Source organism: Melanostigma gelatinosum, assembly GCF_949748355.1.
Source record: "Melanostigma gelatinosum genome assembly, chromosome: 7".
In the NCBI taxonomy this organism is placed as follows: domain Eukaryota; kingdom Metazoa; phylum Chordata; class Actinopteri; order Perciformes; family Zoarcidae; genus Melanostigma; species Melanostigma gelatinosum.
In genome coordinates this window covers 27,694,051-27,713,405 of record NC_136640.1, presented here as the reverse complement: position 1 = coordinate 27,713,405, position 19,355 = coordinate 27,694,051, and the positions used below count along the sequence as shown (strand labels likewise).

Here is a 19,355-nt window from a genome sequence, read left to right as displayed (position 1 = left end):
GGAAAATACACAAAACAACAACATGTAAAGAGACGTTGTTCAAACAAAGTAAACGCAAGAACAATTACATTATCAGACAGACTACAGGTCTGCTAGTCCTGCAGATCCAGCAGACTCTCTTAGCTGCACATAGTTATTGTATATTGCTCGTTTCAGCCTGATAAATGCTGCCTGTTCACGAAGAGGTACGCGTTGATAAGGTTTGATCACAAACCCCCACATTGCTGTAAACGGCTACCTGTTGGGCTCTTTTATTGCACACCTTCACACTTCATAGCTAACAGACCTATTGTCAGGAATCAGGCAGTAGTGGTGTTAGAAGAGCCACAGCTGTCAATGCTGTGTCACCGCAGAGCTGGACCACCGCAGAGCTGTACCATGACATGAAGTGTATAACTTAAAACTGAAAGAGGTAAATAAACCTCTCAGTCAATTGGGAAGCAAAGATGCATATCACACTTACATAGTAAATCAAAGGGTTAAAAGGTTCTGGACATATTCACACTCCACACTCATGACACTTCAGATCTGGAATTTTGCTTGTACCCAAGAGACAATTCTGAGAACAAGAAATATGGTGAATGTGCCAAATTCTCTGAAAACATTTGGACATTGGAAAATTTACATAACCGCGGCCAGTTAATCAGGACGTGCCTACCCGATTATGTGCCGACCCAACAGTATATAAGGCCTGCTGTTGGGGGCGGGGTGTTCAACATAACATGCCAAAATCCGGGCAAAGCAGATGTAACTTTGCCTCCCTGTCCCCTGTATGGGGTGATGGACAAAAAGCATCCAGATGTGCAACCCTTGACCTGAACGAACTCTTTAAGTTAAGAAGGAGGGATTTGGTATAGCCCTGCTATGGTCACTATGAAGCAGAAGGGGGGGCCGGCACAGCGCCTAAAGAAGTCTGTGTACTCATAGGCTACCTGCTGGAAGCTGAGACACAAGAATATTCTGTGTTTCAAAGCCACCCTGACCTGAAAGTATACACTTTGAAGTAGACAGTGAAGAATCAATTGTTTGATGGTTAGAGATCTGTGACCTGTAACAGAAACTGTCTGTCTATTGACAGGTAATCCATCTCCTGCTGGGAGGATGGATTCAACTCCTCGAAACCCATGAACGGAGGAGGAATGCTGTAGAGCTGGAGAAAATAACCCAATCTCAGCATTCTGTCCATCAACACTTGTAAAACTGTGTTAGAGGACGAGCAAACAGCTTTGGGGAGGCAGCGAGAAAGCTTTGATATTCTATCACATACTTTCAGGTATTCAGTTGGTTGCAATCTGCATCCACATCACGAGATGCCACCAAATCCTACACACTGTCCCTTTAAGACCCAATCTGTTCATGCGAGTGGTTCCTGCATGAGGCCTATTGTGTAGGACTGGGCATGTGTGTGTGTGTGTGTGTGTGTGTGTGTGTGCGTCTCTCTCTCAGAGTTTGTACTCACACTTGACCACATTCTCAATGTCAGTAGGGTCCTGTAGGATCTTGGACAGGCCGTCCAGCAGCATGGCGGCCTTGCTGTAGCGGTAGGCTATATCTTCTGTCTGCTTGAACATCTCATCCAGAGCTGCTGACTGAACCTGATGCACAAATACACAGACAGCATCACATTAGCCTGACTAGCATAGATTAGCGCTGCACTTTACTGAACATACCGCTTGAAAAAAACCAAGTGGAAAGTACAAGAATCATTACCAGACTCCAATCACTTTGTCTCTGTAACTCCTGAAGACTGTTATTTATTTCTGTACTGTGTGTCTGATACTCACAATCTCCACAGCATGATTGTAGATGAGCTTCTCTGCTGTGACGCTGTTGATTTCGTCTACAAAGCGCTGCTTATCGGAGAAGAAGTGGTTGAGTTTGTCAGTCAGACGGCGGCAGAGGGATATGCAGCTTTTGTAACGCTCATTCAAACTCTTCACCACTGAGAGCAGACAGAGAGAGGGAATAAATATTGTTTGCATAAACGTGTATTTGAAAGTTCCTCGCTCACAGGTTCCAGTTTAACGCACTGCTCACAGGTTAAGTCAAGTAATGGGAAATGAAGTGTCCTTACCCTGTTTGACAGCCGTGGAGGGATTGAGTTTGGCAGATTTAATCTGAGCTTTGGCCATATGGAGAGAAGAAGCCAGGAGCTGAGCTGCCTTCATGTACAGCACCAGCTGCTCCACCTGCCTGTAGGGGGCAGCACAACCAGAGTATATAAAATACTGCAGCAACACCACTGAACAAAGGGCCTCCTCACACTACACCACATTGGGGAGATTATCAGAGGGTCAAACTAGACCTAAGCCATTCCTTACCCCCACTCTTTGCTGAGCTGGCTGATCTGGTCCACAACCACACTGTCCTGGGGGGGGTAGAGTGAGGCGGCCGACACGCCAAACTCCGTCCCTCCAGCTCGCACTGCTGCCATCTCCAGGACGCAGTCAGTGAATGAAAGCATCATCCGTAGGTGCATCAGGGTATCTGTATGCTCGCGCTGGACCGGACAAAAATTAAACGTAAAACACAACAACAAGATTTAAAAAAAAAAAAGAAAGTATACCAGTGAGTCATGAAGTTGTCTGACAGATCCATTTCCCTGTTAAATAATGAGAAATAGACACCACACTCCCTCACCTCCATGAGGGTCTCCTCAGGCAGCTCTGGCGCTTCGAATGTGATGAATCCCTCCAAGCTGGGAGGGGAGGTCCCATAGGGAACATAGCGCAGGCTGCTGGGAGCCCCCTCAGTCCCAGGAACAGCCTGCCCGCCCCCAAAACCTCCTGGAGGAGAGGAGCACAGGGCCATGCCGGGAGGAGAACCAACATAGACCCGACCACTGGTGGAGCACAGGGAGCCGGCCGAACTGTTAGAGCCCACTGAGACAAGGACAGGGAGGAGAGGTGGAGGATCATGAGATCAGTGCTACTAACAAATACCTCACCGCCGTCTTGCTTCCAACTGTTAATAGCTTATTTGCTTGCACACTAGCTCAGCTAGGGAAGGGCCCTCACCTGAGATGGTGCGTGGCCGTGTGCCCAGGTGGCTGCAGGTAGGAGGAGTGCAGCTGTTAGGCGGTGAACCCACGGTGAAAAGGACAGTACGAGGACTTGCTGACCCACCGTGAATCAGCCCGCTGGGACCCGCAGGGGCTTTGGGAAGAAGACATTTTATTGTTTTCATTCTCTGTCATACACTGGCGTAGATTAAATGAGGCATCATACCGGTAGTTGTAAAAAAAGTACGCTGTATGAAATAACAGAATCATTCCTCAGACTTTATGTTCATACAGAATTTTGTATATTGAAGAATACAGACAACATGAGTAATTTCTTATGTTGACTAAGTGACTGAAATAGGGCAACCTGTGGTAAACGCATTGTGTGTGCAGCAGTGTAGCCTACCTGTGTCCATGGGTCGCTCTGTGTTCAAGCTGTCAGTGCTGCCCTGATAGGCCTGTCCACCCAGAGTTATTCTGATTGGCTGCTCAGACAGACGACCTGTGCTCACAGACCTGCAGGGAATAGCACAGACAACGTCAGAGCAATGTCAAACAGCAGACAGAGTGACGTCATATGGTAGAGGATAGACGGGGGTGGGTCAAAGCAACACAACGCGGTGCGCCAAGCTAGAGCCCTTTCCACCACATACATTTAGCATACATACACATACATACACATACATACATTTAGCATGTAAATATACACGACATGATTGACAGAACACAAATGTATTTCTATTTCTATGCCAGGAAAGTACAGACACAGAAATGTGTTTTGTGTGCCTATAAATGCATCTGAGACTAAATTGAGCCCGTGTGAAACTGGCTCCCCACATTTAACCCAGCAAAATACATAAAGGAGCAAGTAAGTCAGGACTCTTGTAGTCAGTCAATAGGTGTACTACAGATCAATTGTACAATAGCTACTTCATATAAAAACTGAATAGCATCATGTCCATTATATTGGTGATGAACCATAATGACCAGACCTGATCAGCCAGGTCAATGGACGTTCATTTATCAGTGTAACATTGATTACGGTGGAAGCTGAGGTGGGTGCAAAAGAGAAGTAGGGAACAAGCGAAGCGAACAGACAGAAGACACATTTGTTTCAGGGAGGCCTACCTGCCAACGGTCCTGCTGGCCTCAGGGGCAGCTGGGCGTCCACTGAGGTACGGGCTGCAGTGGTGGGCACAGATATCCCGGGCATCTGCCAGCGTCTTGGTGGGCACGGGGCTGTCCGCCAGTGCCATCAAGTTACAGGACGCCTGCGTTTTGGGGATCTTGAATGGTGCCGCAATGGTCTGAATGGAAGAAACATTAAACAGGGAAACTTTAACAGCTGACATTTTAGTTAATTTGGATCATCTGCACACTTAATAACATCTGCACTCACCTTAGTCGGGGAGCCAATGATCGTAGGCAGCGGCGACTTCTGCAGCCAGTCGGATGTGCGGGGGGAGGTGCCCAGGAGCTTGGTGGGGGAGGAGCCGAGGCTGGCTGGTCGACCGAGCTGAGGGAAATGACTGCAGGAGGAGACGGAAGGCTGCACAGGGTCCGATAACTGCTTGTGGAGTTTCTGCCTGGTCTGGTAGAACTCGGTCAGGGTGGGGGCGCTCTGGAGCCGAGGCCCAAGGAGCTGAGAAGAGGGGACGGGGGAACCTAGAGGGGCCGGATTAGAGTCAATTTCAAGTTAAAAGGCTGTATACTATATAGTACTATAATTAGCATGTGATGTATAGTGTTGAATCAGATTGTTCATGGACAACGTGGGTTTGTGCATTCTCTCTGGCAGGTCAGAGGTCACATAACTTCATGTCTCAATTGTCTCTCAGCTGAAGGCTGTCTTCGGCTCTAGCTTTATTCTGCATTGGATTTAAATGAATGCTGCAGGAAGTAGGGCTGTACCAAAGAGTCTGAAGCTTCATTTATAATGTTGACATTGGAATTCTAAAATCAACATTCGAATGCTGCGCTGCTTTTTTTTCAGAGCGTTAAAAAGTCAGCTTAGATGGAATCACTTCCAAAATTCACATGTTTTTAAATCATACAAAATATTCATACATATGATACAATTTCCAATTTATGCTTCATGTTTCAGTGTTAACTAATTAACATGTGCTATTTCAACATCCCACGTTTCCTACAGGACCATAAATTGAATCTAAGTGAACAAGTTGGCACAGTTAGGGTTGACCAGGGGACCAGGCTTTGGAGGACAGCTGAAGTGAACGGACCTCCTGAGGAGCTGCGGCTGCGAGACTCGTGGTTCTGCAGGTGACAGCAGCAGTGACCCAGCTGCTCAGGGATGGTGCCCACTGCAAACAAAAACACAGTTATTCACATTGCGAGTCAAACTCATGTCTGGAACGTGTTATTAAAAAGCTGGTGTGCTGGGAGCCACGTCTGGACACGTCCTTACCAAGAGGTGAGGGGGAGTAGGGCCGAGAGCTGCCGGTGGAGAGACGCCTGCCTACTGTCTGGGGGACGTCTGCAGAGCTGGGGGACGCCGACCCCACCTTGGGAAACCCCATGGGACTAGTGTTGGACCGCCTCACAGTGCCAGACCTAGACAACACAACCACACATCACAAAAAACATCAGTAAAAGTAGTTGCACAGACTATCCCAAGTTCAAGTAAAATTCATTCAGCTTTCAGAGCCATGAGGAAAATGCTCTGTCTCAATCAGCACTGAACCAATCCAAAGAGTGACGTTAAAGACATTGATACAATACTTTGCTTCCTCTAGGATTCAGTTATTCAAATAATGTTTCTGAGTGACCTCCTTCCTCTCCCTTTGGCTCATGTCAGCCAATTCTCCCAGACCTCAGATTTGAGTCACACGGAAACAAAGCATGTGCTGGAGTTTGTGGGGACCTCGTGTAATTACTGAGATACACAATATACATAATCTGAAGTCTGTGAATCGCAAATCAAATGATACGACATGACACAACTGCACGAGGTACAGTTTTTAATGAAATGCCCTGTGGAGTGTTCTTGACATCAAACAAAGGTTATGTTTACATTCAGCGTTTCTCACCACAACACATTGTGTGTGTCCCATATACGCGATGTAAGAAGTGGACGCAGTCAACGTGACGTCACCCATTGTTGTTGCTTTTTTAGACTACGGTTTCGAAGATTCGAATTCGACGTTCTGGTGCTAGCACATATTAAGATATCATATTCAGAGCTCAACACAAACTACTCCACTTCCTTCTATCGTAGTATCTAGTTGCAGGGTGTTATTTCTAAAATAAAGCAAAATAAAGATCCATACAGTATATGAAGGAATTCTACTTGCCAAATTCTTCCTCCCTAAAGTGAGAATAAAAGAATACTAACAAACTAGAAAATGCATTTCCTGCTGAAAATGCGTTGGAATGCTGAAATTTGAAATTAATTGCAAAAACATTGCTGAACATGGATATCCAATTTTTAAAAAATTGCAAAAAGCTTAATAATTCAAAAGGTTTCAAGATTCCAACTATGAAAAGTCATATCACCCCTCTCCTGAAAGAGCTGAACATTTTGATATTCTAATGGTTTATGTGGCTTAAAAAATTTCAGTGGTGATATTTGTAGTAGTAGAAGTTGTAGTAGAAGTATTAGTAGCATTAGCATAAGTACTAGTAGTAGCAGTAGTGATATTTGTAGAAGTATTATTAGTAGTCGAAGTATTAGTAATTAGAAGAAGTAGTAGAAGACGTAGTATCAGTTGTCATAGGAATAGATGTAGTATTGGTCGTAGTATTTAATATAACAGTAGTAGTAGTAATAGTAATGGCAGTAGAAGAAGTAGCAGTAGTAGTACTAGTAGCAGTCATACTAATAGTTGTAGTAGTATTACTACTTTTAGTAGCATGAATAGCAGTAGTGGTAGTAATAATATTGATGGTAGCAGCAATAGCAGGAGCAGTAGTAGTAATAGTAGCAACAGAAAAAGTTATAGTAGTAGTAGTAATACTATATTAGCAGCAGCAGTAGTAGTTGTCGCAGTATTAGTAAGAGCATTAATTCTTTTAACAAAAAAGACAAATTTTGAGCTTGTTTAAATATAGTTAATCCATGGGGCTTTTATTTTGAAAGGGTGGGGCTCGTGGGGGGGAGAGGGGGAGAGGAGACATAATCATAAAGTTTGACACACAAACAGAGGTTATTAAATGCCTGGCTTCATCACAAGCATTTCAGTTAGAATTCACTCTTTTGGGCTTTTATTTTGAAATGGGGTGTGTGTGTGGGGGGGGGGGGGTTCCTCTAAAAGTCTCTAAAAGTCCCTCGCCTCTCCCTCTTATGTGTGTAAATGTCACTCGAATCAGGAAACTCATCAGAATACTCATATCTGATTGGCTCAGCTGCAACACGTATATCTCTAAATCATGTGTGTGTGGCTTTTATTTTAAAATGGGGTGTGTGTGTGGGGGGGGGGGGGGTCCTCTAAAAGTCTCCAAGACCTGAATGACTATGAGAGACCCCAGGTAGCCAGCGGACTCTGCCGTATTGCGGCTGAGTGTCGGCTGACTCGGCTGTGTTCCGGCTCGATGCGGCCAAATGTGAGCCAGCTTTGGCCCATTTCATTTTTGCCAAATCTGGGCCCAATCTGGCATTATAGACGCGGGCCTATTCTGGCTGTGACATGGCAGCCGGGTTAATCGGCAGCCAGCACTGAAACAGGTTCTGGCCCGTTGATGGCTGCCAAATCCGGGCCCAATCTGGCATTGTAGACGCGGGCCTATTCTGGCTGTGATATGGCAGCCGGGTTAATCGGCAGCCAGCACTGAAACAGGTTCTGGCCCATTGATGGCTGCCAAATCTGGACCGAATCTGGCATTATAGACACGGGCCTATTCTGGCTGTGAGATGGTAGCCGGGTTAATCGGCAGCCAGCACTGAAACAGATTCTGGCCCATTGATGGCTGCCAAATCCGGGCCCAATCTGGCATTTATAAACGCGGGCCTCCAGGGTAGTCCCTCCAGGGTAGTCCCTGAAGCAGTTCCTTTCCAGCTGAAGACAGAGCCCAACCTTGCACTCCTCACACATCCAGTCATTCTGTCTCCTCCTGTCCATCCTCCTCCAAAAATCTCGCTGGACTTTCCTCTCCCTGGTAGATATCCTCGACATTGCTTCCACTATTTACAAAATGACTACGACGATTCTGGGGCGTCATTCATGCCGAGTCGGCAACCGGGCCAGAGCCGAGTCGGGCCCGATTCTGGGGCGTCATTCATGCCGAGTCTCAGCCGAGTCGGCAACCGGACCCGGCCCGACGCGTTTCTTCTGGCGAGCCGAGCTCGGGCCGATGCTGGTCCTGGTTAGTTTCGATTACGGCCCAGTGACAGCAGTGACGGAATCCGGAATCGGGCCGGCGTATTCGGCCCGATTCTGGGGCGTCATTCATGCCGAGTCTCAGACGAGTCGGCAACCGGACCCGGCCCGCCGCGTTTCTTCCGGCGTGCCGGGCTTATGCCGGATCTGGGCCAGGTCATTTTGGCTACCTGTGACACAGAGAGACACAGAGAGAGACAGAGGAGTGCATGTGTGTCTGTGTGTTTAGCAACATCCCAAATTAGCTTAATCAGAAACACCTGTGTCCTTGCAGCTTTTTCATGGAGATAAAACAGGGAAACGCCTCTCAAACAAATCCTCACAACTCCCATAACGTAGCTCCTATTGCTCCGATATTAATAAATGAGAGGAAGGATGAGTTGTAGAACAGATCCTGTAAAAATTGTGTCTGTAGTGTAAAAAATGTGGCTTAACTGGCGATCTACAAATGGGGTACCTTGTTCTGTGGAAGATGTTTTTGAAGCAAAATTTAACATTGGTCTCTATGGAGCAGAAAGTTGGTTTTCCTCTCAATTAACGGCTTCCGTGTCAAATGTGGAAATCTGTGGGATTCTACAGTAATTTTTCTACGACAAGGACAATATTAGCTACTTCGACATCCAGAAATTATACATGAAGAGTGAAGATTGTGGACACAGTGGCAAAATACAAATGTTTTTTTCACAAGAATCTCAAGCTGCTCTTCACTCTAGCGGTGATATCACGCACTCTAAGCTGCGCAATACACACCCATTATAAAGTCAGAAAAGTGCTGAAAAATCATAAGTTAAATTGCTGCAGTTCAAAAAGTTTAAAAGATATCAAAAAGCTGAATCATGTCGGCAATAGTTCAGGGTTTTCTCAACATTTGAAAGTTGAAATGGTGTCTGTAGCTGAAAGTATGAGGAAGTTGAAGAATTTGAAAGTTGAAGAAGTTTAAGAGGATTTGAAAATCTTCTCCATAGAAACCCATTCAAAAATAAAGTTGCTAAAAGCTTAATAATTCAAAAAGTTGAAAGATTACAAATATGAAGTTATATCACCCTTCTCCTGAAATAGCTGAACATTTTGATCTTCGAACGGTTTCTGTAGCTTAAAAGAATTCCAGCGGTAGTGATATTTGTTGTAGTAGCAGTATAAGTTGTAGTTGTAGGAGAAGTATTATTAGCAGTATCAGTATTAGTAGCATTTGAATAAGTACTAGTTGTAGCAGGAGTGATATTTGTAGTAGCAGTAGTAGTAGAAGTTGTAGTCGAAGTGTTAGTAATTAGAAGAAGTAGTAGAAGTAGTAGTATCAGTAGTCGTAGTAATAGCTGTAGTAGTGGTCGTAGTATTTTATAGAACAGTAGTAGTAGTATAATAAGTAGTAGTAGTAATAGTAATAGTAAAGTCAGTTTTTGAAGTAGCAGTAGTAGTAGTACTAGTAGCAGTCGTACTAATAGCTGTAGTAGTATTAGTACTGGTAGTAGCAGGAATAGCAGTATTAGCAGTTGTGGTATAAGTAATAATAGTAGTGGTAGTAATAGCAGTAGTGGTAGTAATACTATTTATGGTAGCAGTAATAGCAGTAGCAGGAATAGTAGCAACAGCAAAAGTTGAATTAGTAGTAGTAGTAGTAATAATACTAGAAATATTAGCAATAGTAGTAGTTGTCGCAGTATTAGTAAGAGCATTCATTATTTCAACAAAAAAGCCAAATTTTGAGCTAAACGTTGAAATACAGTTAATCCATGAGGCTTTTATCTTGAAAGGGTGGGCCTGGGTGGGGGGGAGGGGGAGAGGAGACATAATCATCATGTTTGACACATAAACAGAGGTTATTAAATGACAGGCTTCATCACAAGCAGTTCAGTTAGAATTCACTCTCTGGGGCTTTTATTTTGAAATGGGGTGTGGGGTGTGGGGGAGAAGGGGAGAGGAGCCAGAATCATAATGTTAGATAAACACAAACCAGTTATTAAATGACAGGCTCATCACAAGCATTTCAGTTAGGATTCATTCTGTGGGGCTTTCATTTAAAAATGGCGTGTGTGTGTGGTGTGGAGGAGGGGGGAAAGACCTCTAAAGATCCCTAAGACCTGAATGACTGTATGAGAGACAGAGAGAGATAGAGGGAGAGGAGTGAAAAGCCATTTCAACAAAAAAGCCAAATTTTGAGCTTGTTTAAATACAGTTAATCCATGGGGCTTTTATTTTGAAAGGGTGGTGCTGGGTGGTGGGGCGAGGGGGAGCGGAGACATAATCATCATGTTTGACACACATAAACAGAGGTTATTAAATGCCTGGCTTCATCACAAGCATTTCAATTAGAATTCACTCTTTGGGGCTTTTATTTTGAAATGGGGTGTGTGGGGGTCCTCTAAAAGTCTCTAAGACCTGAATGACTGTATGAGAGAGAGCCATAGACAGGGAGAGAGAGAGAAGAAATAATTAGTGAGAGAGAGAGAGAGAGAGAGAGAGAGAGAGAGAGAGAAAAAAAAGAATTTGTGAGAGAGAGCGAGAGAGAGGCAGAGAGAGAGAGCGAGAGAGAGACTCTGATATCTCTGGCAAACTTTCTCATTTGGAGATTGTCCGATGTTTTATCTTTTACAGCTTACATGACTGTTGTCCTGCTCTGCCATGTCTTTCCTCGTCTCTCCCTCTTGTGTCGCGGTGTGTGTAAATGTCACTCGAATCAGGAAACTTATCAGAATACTCATGTCTGATTGGCCGAGATGCAACACGTAACAGCTGCAACAAATCATGTGTGTGCGGCTTTTATTTTAAAATGGGGTGGGTGTGTGTGTGTGGGGTGGGGGGGGGGGGTGGAGGAGGGGGGAAAGACCTCTGAAGATCCCTAAGACCTGAATGACTGTATGAGAGACACAGAGAGATCTGTGAGTCTGTGTTTATAAACATCACTAATTGGCTCAATCGCGAACACCTGTGTGCCTGAAGCCATTTGAAAATATTCTCCATAGAGATCCCATTGAAAATAAAAAGCTTAATAATTCAAAAAGTTTAAAGGTTAGAAATATGAAAAGTCATAGCACCCCTCTGGTGAAAGAGCTGAACATTTTAATAGTTGAACGGTTTCTGTAGCTTAAAAAACTAGAAAAAGCATTTCCTGCTGAAAATGCATTGGAATGCTGAAAACTGAAATTAATGGCAAAAACATTGCTGAAAATAGATATCCAATTTAAAAACAAATCGCAAAAAGCTTAATAATTCAAAAGGTTTTGGAACAATATCCGTGAAATGTTTGGACTGTCTCAGTACAAACACAGTTACATGTTTGGGGAAATGCTGCGCTCTTAATCACAGGATTTCCTCCTGTAGGAAAGAAAACTATATCTAAGGCATGGCACACAAAGGGTTTAGCCACTTGCTGATCTATTTGGGGAGGGAGTGTTCTTCTCCTATCAAGGTCTATAAGATTGATATAGCTCAATGGATAATGGGGACTTTTGGAGAGACCTCCAAGTACAGTCCATGGGTTACAATACAGGACAGGATGACAGCGTACTGCAAAGGTTCATACAACTTCATGTACAATCACCCTCTGTATTTCATAACATGACAGCAAATGCTCTTCATGGTGAGAGTGAGAGTCTGAGGATGATATGACAAAGGGACCTGGATACTGATCTTACACAAGAGGTCTGGGAGAATATTGTCAATAGTTGGTTGGTTGGCCACTAAGGGATAGTAACAGCAAATGTCTGCATTATAAAGTTATTACCGTAATAGATATTATTGGACTCCAGTCAGACTTAAAAAGCATCGTCTTATTCAAAGCTGTGAGTAGTGGAAAAGCTCTTTGAATTATTTTCTCCACCTCATGTAGAACTATCTACTGATTTCTCCATCCTAGACCCGAGTGGTCGGGCAGTTGAGGAGTGGTTGGATCAGCCCCCGGCCAAGCACGCCATGTCTTTGCCTTCTTGGAGCCAAATCTGTTTTACCAGCAGGACTCACAAATGCACAGTTTAAGATAGCTCTTGCAGGCTTCCTTAATGCAATCACACTAATGAACGGGTCAAACACAAGCTGGATCACACTCATGACAGCTACAGCCTCATACGAGTTACTGTTAGGTAATCTGAATAACTGAGTGGAAAGTCACTGAAGGGTAACACCCTCAGAGTTATTAGAGGAGGGGATCATCACATTGTGTTCTGTGTTAGACAGCCTTAATGGCATGTGGGGTGCAGTGTCTACGACACTGTCCTGTTTTTGTTTCTGTTTTCTGGTGCTATAATATTGCAGCACGTTTGTGAAGAATAAATAAAACATCTTCATGACAAAAAAAGGAAATAAAAGGTCGGACAGATCAGTTACGTCACTTGTTGCGTTGGGTGACTTCAGACTCCGACCTTTTATTCATTCTTTCATGTACACACAAACGTTTCAGAGAATATATAATCATGAAGACTTGCCTCAAAGGCACGGAAAAGACTTGGAAATGTATCGGTAAAAATGTGTATCAACCCTATAAAAACTAACGAGGATAATCCAGGACCATAGGACCCCCCCCCCCCCCCCGACCCAGCAGAGACAGCTCTTACCTGGGGGAGCTGTACAGCATGGTTGTCGGGCTGCTGGAGAGGTTCTGCTTGATGCGCTGGTAGTTGTGAATCTGGGTGGGAACGGGGATGGGGGTGGTCTCAGCCCATGGGGACACCATGGGGGCCTGTCCTGGGGTGGGTTGCGGCTGCCTGGAGGGGAATAGCGGGCAGAAGAGGGCGGTTAGCCGGTCTGCTCGAGGCTGCTGCTGGTTCCATATCTGCAGGACATCTTCAGGGGTGTCAAAACCCATAATAATATAAACCTGCTCAAGGCTACTGCTTGTGTAATAAGTAGAACTTCAAGCAGGACAACTGTAAAATGTAGAGGCTTTGTTTCTACAGCCTCGTGTCCTCTGTTTACTTCAGTGTGGAGGCAGGTTAAGGAACTTAAGTTTAGCCTGGCAGATCATGAGTTGCTAAAAAAAAAAAAACTAGGGGGTGAGACTTCCATGTAAACACAAAAGCAGCACCAATCAGCTGACAGATCGCTCTGCTGAGGGCAGGGCTAGAGGCGGGGCCGGGACATGGCACATGCACAGGAGGGGAAGTGTACAGTCATTTGCATTATTTTGTTATTCCAGAGGAGACAAAATGTTCTCAAACAAAGAGTCATGACCGAGTCACCCACAGAGGGCCTTGCTTACATATTGAATGCAAAACAAGGGAGAAGTGGTGGAAATAGCCGTTAGAGGGTGTCAACAGTTGGAAACCAGTATTGTGTAATGATGTGAAGCCTGGGAGGGCCGAGAGGGGGAGGACACGTGAGGCAAAGACTAGCTCAGACAAAGACCCAGAGAGAAGTTGCTTTGTTAGATTCTGGGATGTAAAGCTGAGCACGTTCTGTCCTTCTCCACACACTTAACACCGATCAAGAAGACATTTGATCCAGTAACCCGTGATGGAGGCTTTCTATTTTTCACCAGCTTGCTAAAAGCTTTATTGATCCCAGCCAAGGTTTAACATGGAGAAGAATGTGCGCAGTTGTTTCCTCGTTACAAAGAAAGAAAGACAACCTGTAGGTCCGTGAACAGCTGATTTTTAAAAGAGGCAAGAGTTGCCTCTCCACTATATTCAGATCGCAGCCTCTTTTGAATAACATTCCCTTGCTTTATTTACAATGATCATCTCTCTCCAGACATTCTGCTCTTCTCTCCATCTTCCCAAGTTCCCATGCCCACACACTGGTGGTCTTCCTCTTTGGCTCAGAGATAAAGCGGGTTGTCTGCCAATCGGAAGATCGGCGGTTCGATCGGGTCAGATCCAAAGGTTGTGCCATCGGTGTATGAATGTGCGTGAATCAGTTTGGGGTCCTGATGGCCCCTTGCATGGTAGGCTCTGCCATCAGTGTATGAAAGGGTGTGAATGATGACAGTGCATTGACTGGTCAGGAGACTAGCAAGGCGCTATACACATGCAAGTCCATTTCGCATTTCTTCCTCAACTCCAATCAATCTAGGACACACAGGCCGCAGAGGATAAACAAGGCTGTGATCGAGGAGCTCTTGAGAACGTGGCTGCTGTAACTGAACTGGAAGGATCAACTCCTATAGTGGAGAAAGAAATAGGTTCTTCCCGTGTCAATGGTTAACTAATTGATGTAAGCAGTAAAGAGTTATTGCTGTGGAGGAAGACGTTGAAAGCACATAATGTACTAATGGTTAGAAGAGGATCAGACAGAACAACAAAGACAAAACGTATTGGATGCATTTAAAAAGGGAACAGAGAGGGAAGACAACAGTTCTGCATGAGGCTTTTCACTGGTGATTAACAAAGGGAGGGGGCACAAAGAGTGATAGACAATAGCAGGAGTTTTAGGGGGAAAATGTATATGTATTTAAAACTTCAATTTCAATCTAAAAGACCTTTGTAAGCTGGCAGCATGACAAAAAAACAACACTAAAATGTGAAATACTTGCCCGCAAAATGTATATGTCTAGGGCTTTTACTGTGCATGTAAGAATAGAGGGAGTAGATCTGGGAAGCGCTGGCTTTGTCTAGGCTGAAAGAAGAAGTTTGTATTTTCGGTTCAGACTACGGAGCCTCCACGTCGTCGTTTTATAAGAAACTGCATCATTTAATAAGAAAGTTAAGGACCCAAACGTCCCTGAAACAGAAAGGTCCGTACATGCTGTCATGTTGGGAGCAGAATGTGGTTGCAGTACATGTGAGCATGTTTTGATCTTTCAATACACAGCTGAGGCTCACTTATTAAACTCACGTTTTTGTTATTGTGGGCAACATTTGGGGAGTGTGTGAGCCTATTCTGAGCACAGCCCTGAGTGGGTCAGGTGCTTTATTTAGCACCACCTTGTTGTTTGGCTCAGCATCTGATTCATAACTTACTCATCGTGCAGATTAGGAGGTGGGCAGAAGAATTCACTTGGGACAAAAGGACACAAAGTGTGTGCGTGTAATATCTAGAAGTGTGTCAAGCTGAGAGGAGGGTGTTTTGCTGGTGGCCAGAGAGAGAAAGTATCAGTAAAATGAAGAAACAGAGGAGGCCTCACTGACATAAAAACACCTGAAGTATAGATGATGCGACACACACACACACACACACACACACACACACACACACACACACACACACACACACACACACACACACACACACACACACACACACACACACACACACACACACACACACACACACACACACACACACACACACACACACACACACACACACACACACACGGCTGTGTGTGAAATGGAATCTGACTCAAAGCAACATGTCACACGTCCATTGGACAGCCAGTCTATTCTTTACTCTGACTCTTGTCAACATCTGGTTCATCCTCCATGAACTGTGTCTGATTAGTTAGTGACCCAGTGGCACATTCAAACAATAACACACTATCTGCAGCATTCTCAGAGGCTTGACAGAGTCCTCCAATGACCTTTGCAATTCTAGAAAATACCAGTTCATGACCAAAATAAACAATCAAAGCTCGCAACTTGTTTTTTGTTAATCACACACAGCAAGATGACGATAAAACACATGGTCTCATAAAACCTCAATGTTCTTATACTTGTTTCAGTTTAGAGCTGTTGGTAGGCAGGTTTTGTTACCTTTGGACAGAGCCAGACTAGCAGCTTCCCCGTTTCCAGTCCTATGCTAAGCTATCCGACTACCTCTTGGCAAGAAAGCAATTAAATGTATTTCACAAGATCAACCAATCCATCAGTCAATCATTGACTTTATTTGTCCTTGGTAGAGGGACAAATTGTCCCTCGTTTACAAATTTCCCCCTGGGGATAAATAAAGTACATATCTATCTATCTATCTAGAGCAGGGGTGTCATACGTACGGCCCGTGGGCCGGATCAGGCCCGCTTACGGGTTTAATCCGGCCCGCGAGATGATTTCGCAAAGCATAAAAATGAGCTGCAATTGTTTCAATGAAATAAAGTGCTGTTCTAAATGTGTCCACTGGATGTCGCAATAGCAATTCTGTTAAGCAAGCAAACTGTTTATACCGGGGCTGAGCAAGAAGGCTACAGCTAGTCCGGAGCTAGCTTGTCATTCTGCATGCCCGATTTAACAATTACGTGCTTTGACACCCGCATTGCCCCAAAATGTCTCTGTCAAAAAAGAGAAAAGTGGATGCAGAGTGCAGACTGTTCCAAGAAAAATGGTCATCCTCTTATTTATTCACGGAATTTAATGGGAAAGCTGTGTGTTTGGTGTGTTTACATCACGTTTCAATGCTGAAAGAATATAACGTTCGTCGCCACTATGAGACTCTTCATGCCGACAAATACAACAACTTTCAAGGACAACAGAGAAGAGAGAAGGTGAATGAATTGTTGGCGGGTCTGAAGAAACAGCAGTCTGTGTTTACTCATAGCCAAGAAATCAGTGACGCTGCAGTGAAAGCCAGCTACCTTATTGCTAATGAAATTGCAGTGGCTTCAAAGCTATTTAGCGAGGGGGAATTTGTGAAAACATGCATGCTGAAGGCTGCGGAGATTGTGTGCCCTGAAAAGCGCCAGGCTTTTGCAAATATCAGCCTGACAAGAAACACAGTTTCAGACAGGATTTCTGATCTTTCGGTGGATTTGGACAGCCAATTGAAGCACAAAGTAAAGTCATTTATTGCGTTTTCAGACGAAAGCACGGACATTACAGATGTTGCGCAACTGGCCATATTCATCCGCGGAGTTGATGACACTTTGACCGTCACCGAGGAGTTCGTGCCAATGACGGATACTACAACAGCAGCTGATATTTTCACCGCACTCGTCGGCGCCCTGGACAGGGTCGGAGTGGACTGGTCCCGTGCTGTCAGCCTGGCTACAGATGGTGCGCCCTCAATGATTGGGAAAAAAGCAGGTGTTGTGACAAAGTTCAGAGAGAGAGAGTGCAGACTGCAAATGGAGGACGTGATTTTTGGACTTTCCACTGCATTTTGCATCAGGAGGCTTTGTGCTGCAAGTCATTAAAGATGGATAACGTCATGAAGGTGGTCATCCAAACTGTTAATTTCATCCGATCCAGAGGCCTGAATCACCGTCAGTTTGACAGCCTTCTCCGAGAGAAAGACCACAACTATGGGCTGCCATACCACACTGAGGTAAGATGGTTAAGCAGAGGTGCTGTGCTGAGGCGTTTCTTTGAATTACGAGAGGAAATTGAACAGTTCATGGAAAAAAAGGGTAAACCAGTGTTAGAATTTCAGTCCACAGAATGGATGCAGGACCTTGCATTTATGGTGGATGTTACAGAGCACTTCAATAACTTGAACAAAGTGCTGCAAGGGTGCAACAAAGTTGTCACAGTATTATGACAGCATATGTGCGTTCAAATTGAAGCTGTCATTGTGGGAGACGCAACTCGCAGGTGGTGATGCAGCTCATTTTCCTTGTCTGAAAGATGTGTGCGCGACCCAACATGCCGCAGACATGAAGCGGTTTAAAGACAAAATATCGGGACTATTGCGGGAGTTTGAGAAACGCTTTCAGATTTTTGGGGAACTGGAGAAAGACTTCAAAGCCTCTGATCTGCCCGTCAACATCCAACTTGAAATAATAGACTTGCAGTGTGACTCAGATTTGAAGGGCAAATTTGCCGCAGCTGGCTTGGACACATTTGATCAGTATCTCTTGCCACATTACCCCAATTTGACAGCCCTTGCTGCAAAAGTGTTGTGCATGTTTGGAACCACATATCTTTGTGAGCAAGTTTTCTCTGTAATGAGCATCAATAAAACAAATCTGCGGTCAAGGCTCACGCACAAGCACTTGAACAACATCCTGAAATTGGCTGCCACTCAAGATGTGACGCCTGATATTGATACACTTGTGAAAGCTAAAAGATGCCAGGTTTCAGGAGTGAAATAAGCAATGCGTAACCCCACTTAAAATGCTGCATGAGACACTGCACCCTGATATAGTTCTGTGAAAATGATTGTCTTCTGTGGAAATTTAAAGAATGTGAACAGTGTGTGATTTACTGTAATGTCAGTCACTTCAGTTCATAAGTTTGGCTTGTTGAAATTGTTCATGCATTGCACAGCTTTTATTTTTCTATCAATAAATAGTTTAGCCTACAAGGCAGGGAGTAACTCAACCCTCTTAAATAGTTTCTACCTCAGTTTGTATGGTTTGTCGAGTTTGCACAGGATTAATATGTGGAAATGACAAATGAGGTATTTGATACCTTGAAGAGTTGTTTTAGTTATTTGTTCATTATTTATTTTTATTTTGTTCAATCCCAGATAGGCTGTGACTTAAAGTTTAATTGCTTTGTAGATACACTGAGACGAAGTCTAAGTTCTAATCGCTGAGGCATTGTGTTCTTGAAATTGCACCAATTTTTCCTCAGAATTTTCAACTAGCTTGAAGTGTTTTGTCAAGAGGATTATTTGTGATGTGTACATTTTCAGAATGTGCTTGTACTATTTTGGACCAAAGTAAAACAAAGAAAACAATCTGAAGTTGTCGTTATTTATAAGTTATTATGTCATGATTTTACCGGCCCGGCCCACTTTAGAATAGATTTTCCTCCATGTGGCCCCTGAGCTAAAATGAATTTGACACCCCTGATCTAGAGCGATTGGTTATGCAGCAGCGGAATGCTCCCATCCAGCACGCATTAAACTCAGAGCACATGAATACAACACTACAACCAGAAAACAATATATTTGTCGACTACACTTTAATACTATTTGCATTCATTGTGTATGCCTCCCATGGCTTTATTGATCATTGACTGAAGGTTCCTGTATAGTTTTCATTTCTCTTTCTAGAACCTTTACCATGGGTTCATTATGAGCCCTGCTGTTTGTCAAGTACATTATGAGAGACGATGTTTGTATTTCTGAACAATGTCCAGAGCTTTCTGGTTTATAGCATCGGACTCACCCTCCACACATGAGGAACTCACTGGACGGCCGACGACCTGCTCCCATTGGCTGGTCATCTGAGGAGGGAGAGAGAGGCAAAGAAGAGAGTAATGAAGGTGCAACAG

At 44.3% G+C, this 19,355-nt stretch overlaps 1 protein-coding gene across 2 annotated transcripts in view; it reads right to left on the bottom strand.

Annotated features, from left to right (window-relative positions):
* The window catches only part of ulk2 (unc-51 like autophagy activating kinase 2), a 57,929-nt gene that overhangs the window by 1,860 nt on the left and 36,714 nt on the right, over window positions 1-19,355 (bottom strand). Inside the window, exons 14-26 of one of the 2 annotated variants that reach the window (XM_079272014.1) lie at window positions 19,250-19,307; window positions 12,882-13,031; window positions 5,427-5,572; window positions 5,242-5,322; window positions 4,401-4,666; window positions 4,130-4,308; window positions 3,408-3,517; window positions 3,018-3,155; window positions 2,641-2,882; window positions 2,322-2,500; window positions 2,075-2,193; window positions 1,785-1,942; window positions 1,460-1,595 (exon numbers count right to left, since the gene is read on the bottom strand). In XM_079272014.1, the coding sequence (XP_079128140.1) occupies window positions 1,460-1,595; window positions 1,785-1,942; window positions 2,075-2,193; window positions 2,322-2,500; window positions 2,641-2,882; window positions 3,018-3,155; window positions 3,408-3,517; window positions 4,130-4,308; window positions 4,401-4,666; window positions 5,242-5,322; window positions 5,427-5,572; window positions 12,882-13,031; window positions 19,250-19,307 (1,962 nt within the window). The remainder of the gene's footprint in view (window positions 1-1,459; window positions 1,596-1,784; window positions 1,943-2,074; window positions 2,194-2,321; window positions 2,501-2,640; window positions 2,883-3,017; window positions 3,156-3,407; window positions 3,518-4,129; window positions 4,309-4,400; window positions 4,667-5,241; window positions 5,323-5,426; window positions 5,573-12,881; window positions 13,032-19,249; window positions 19,308-19,355) is intronic. The other variant, XM_079272015.1, reaches the window with a different exon arrangement.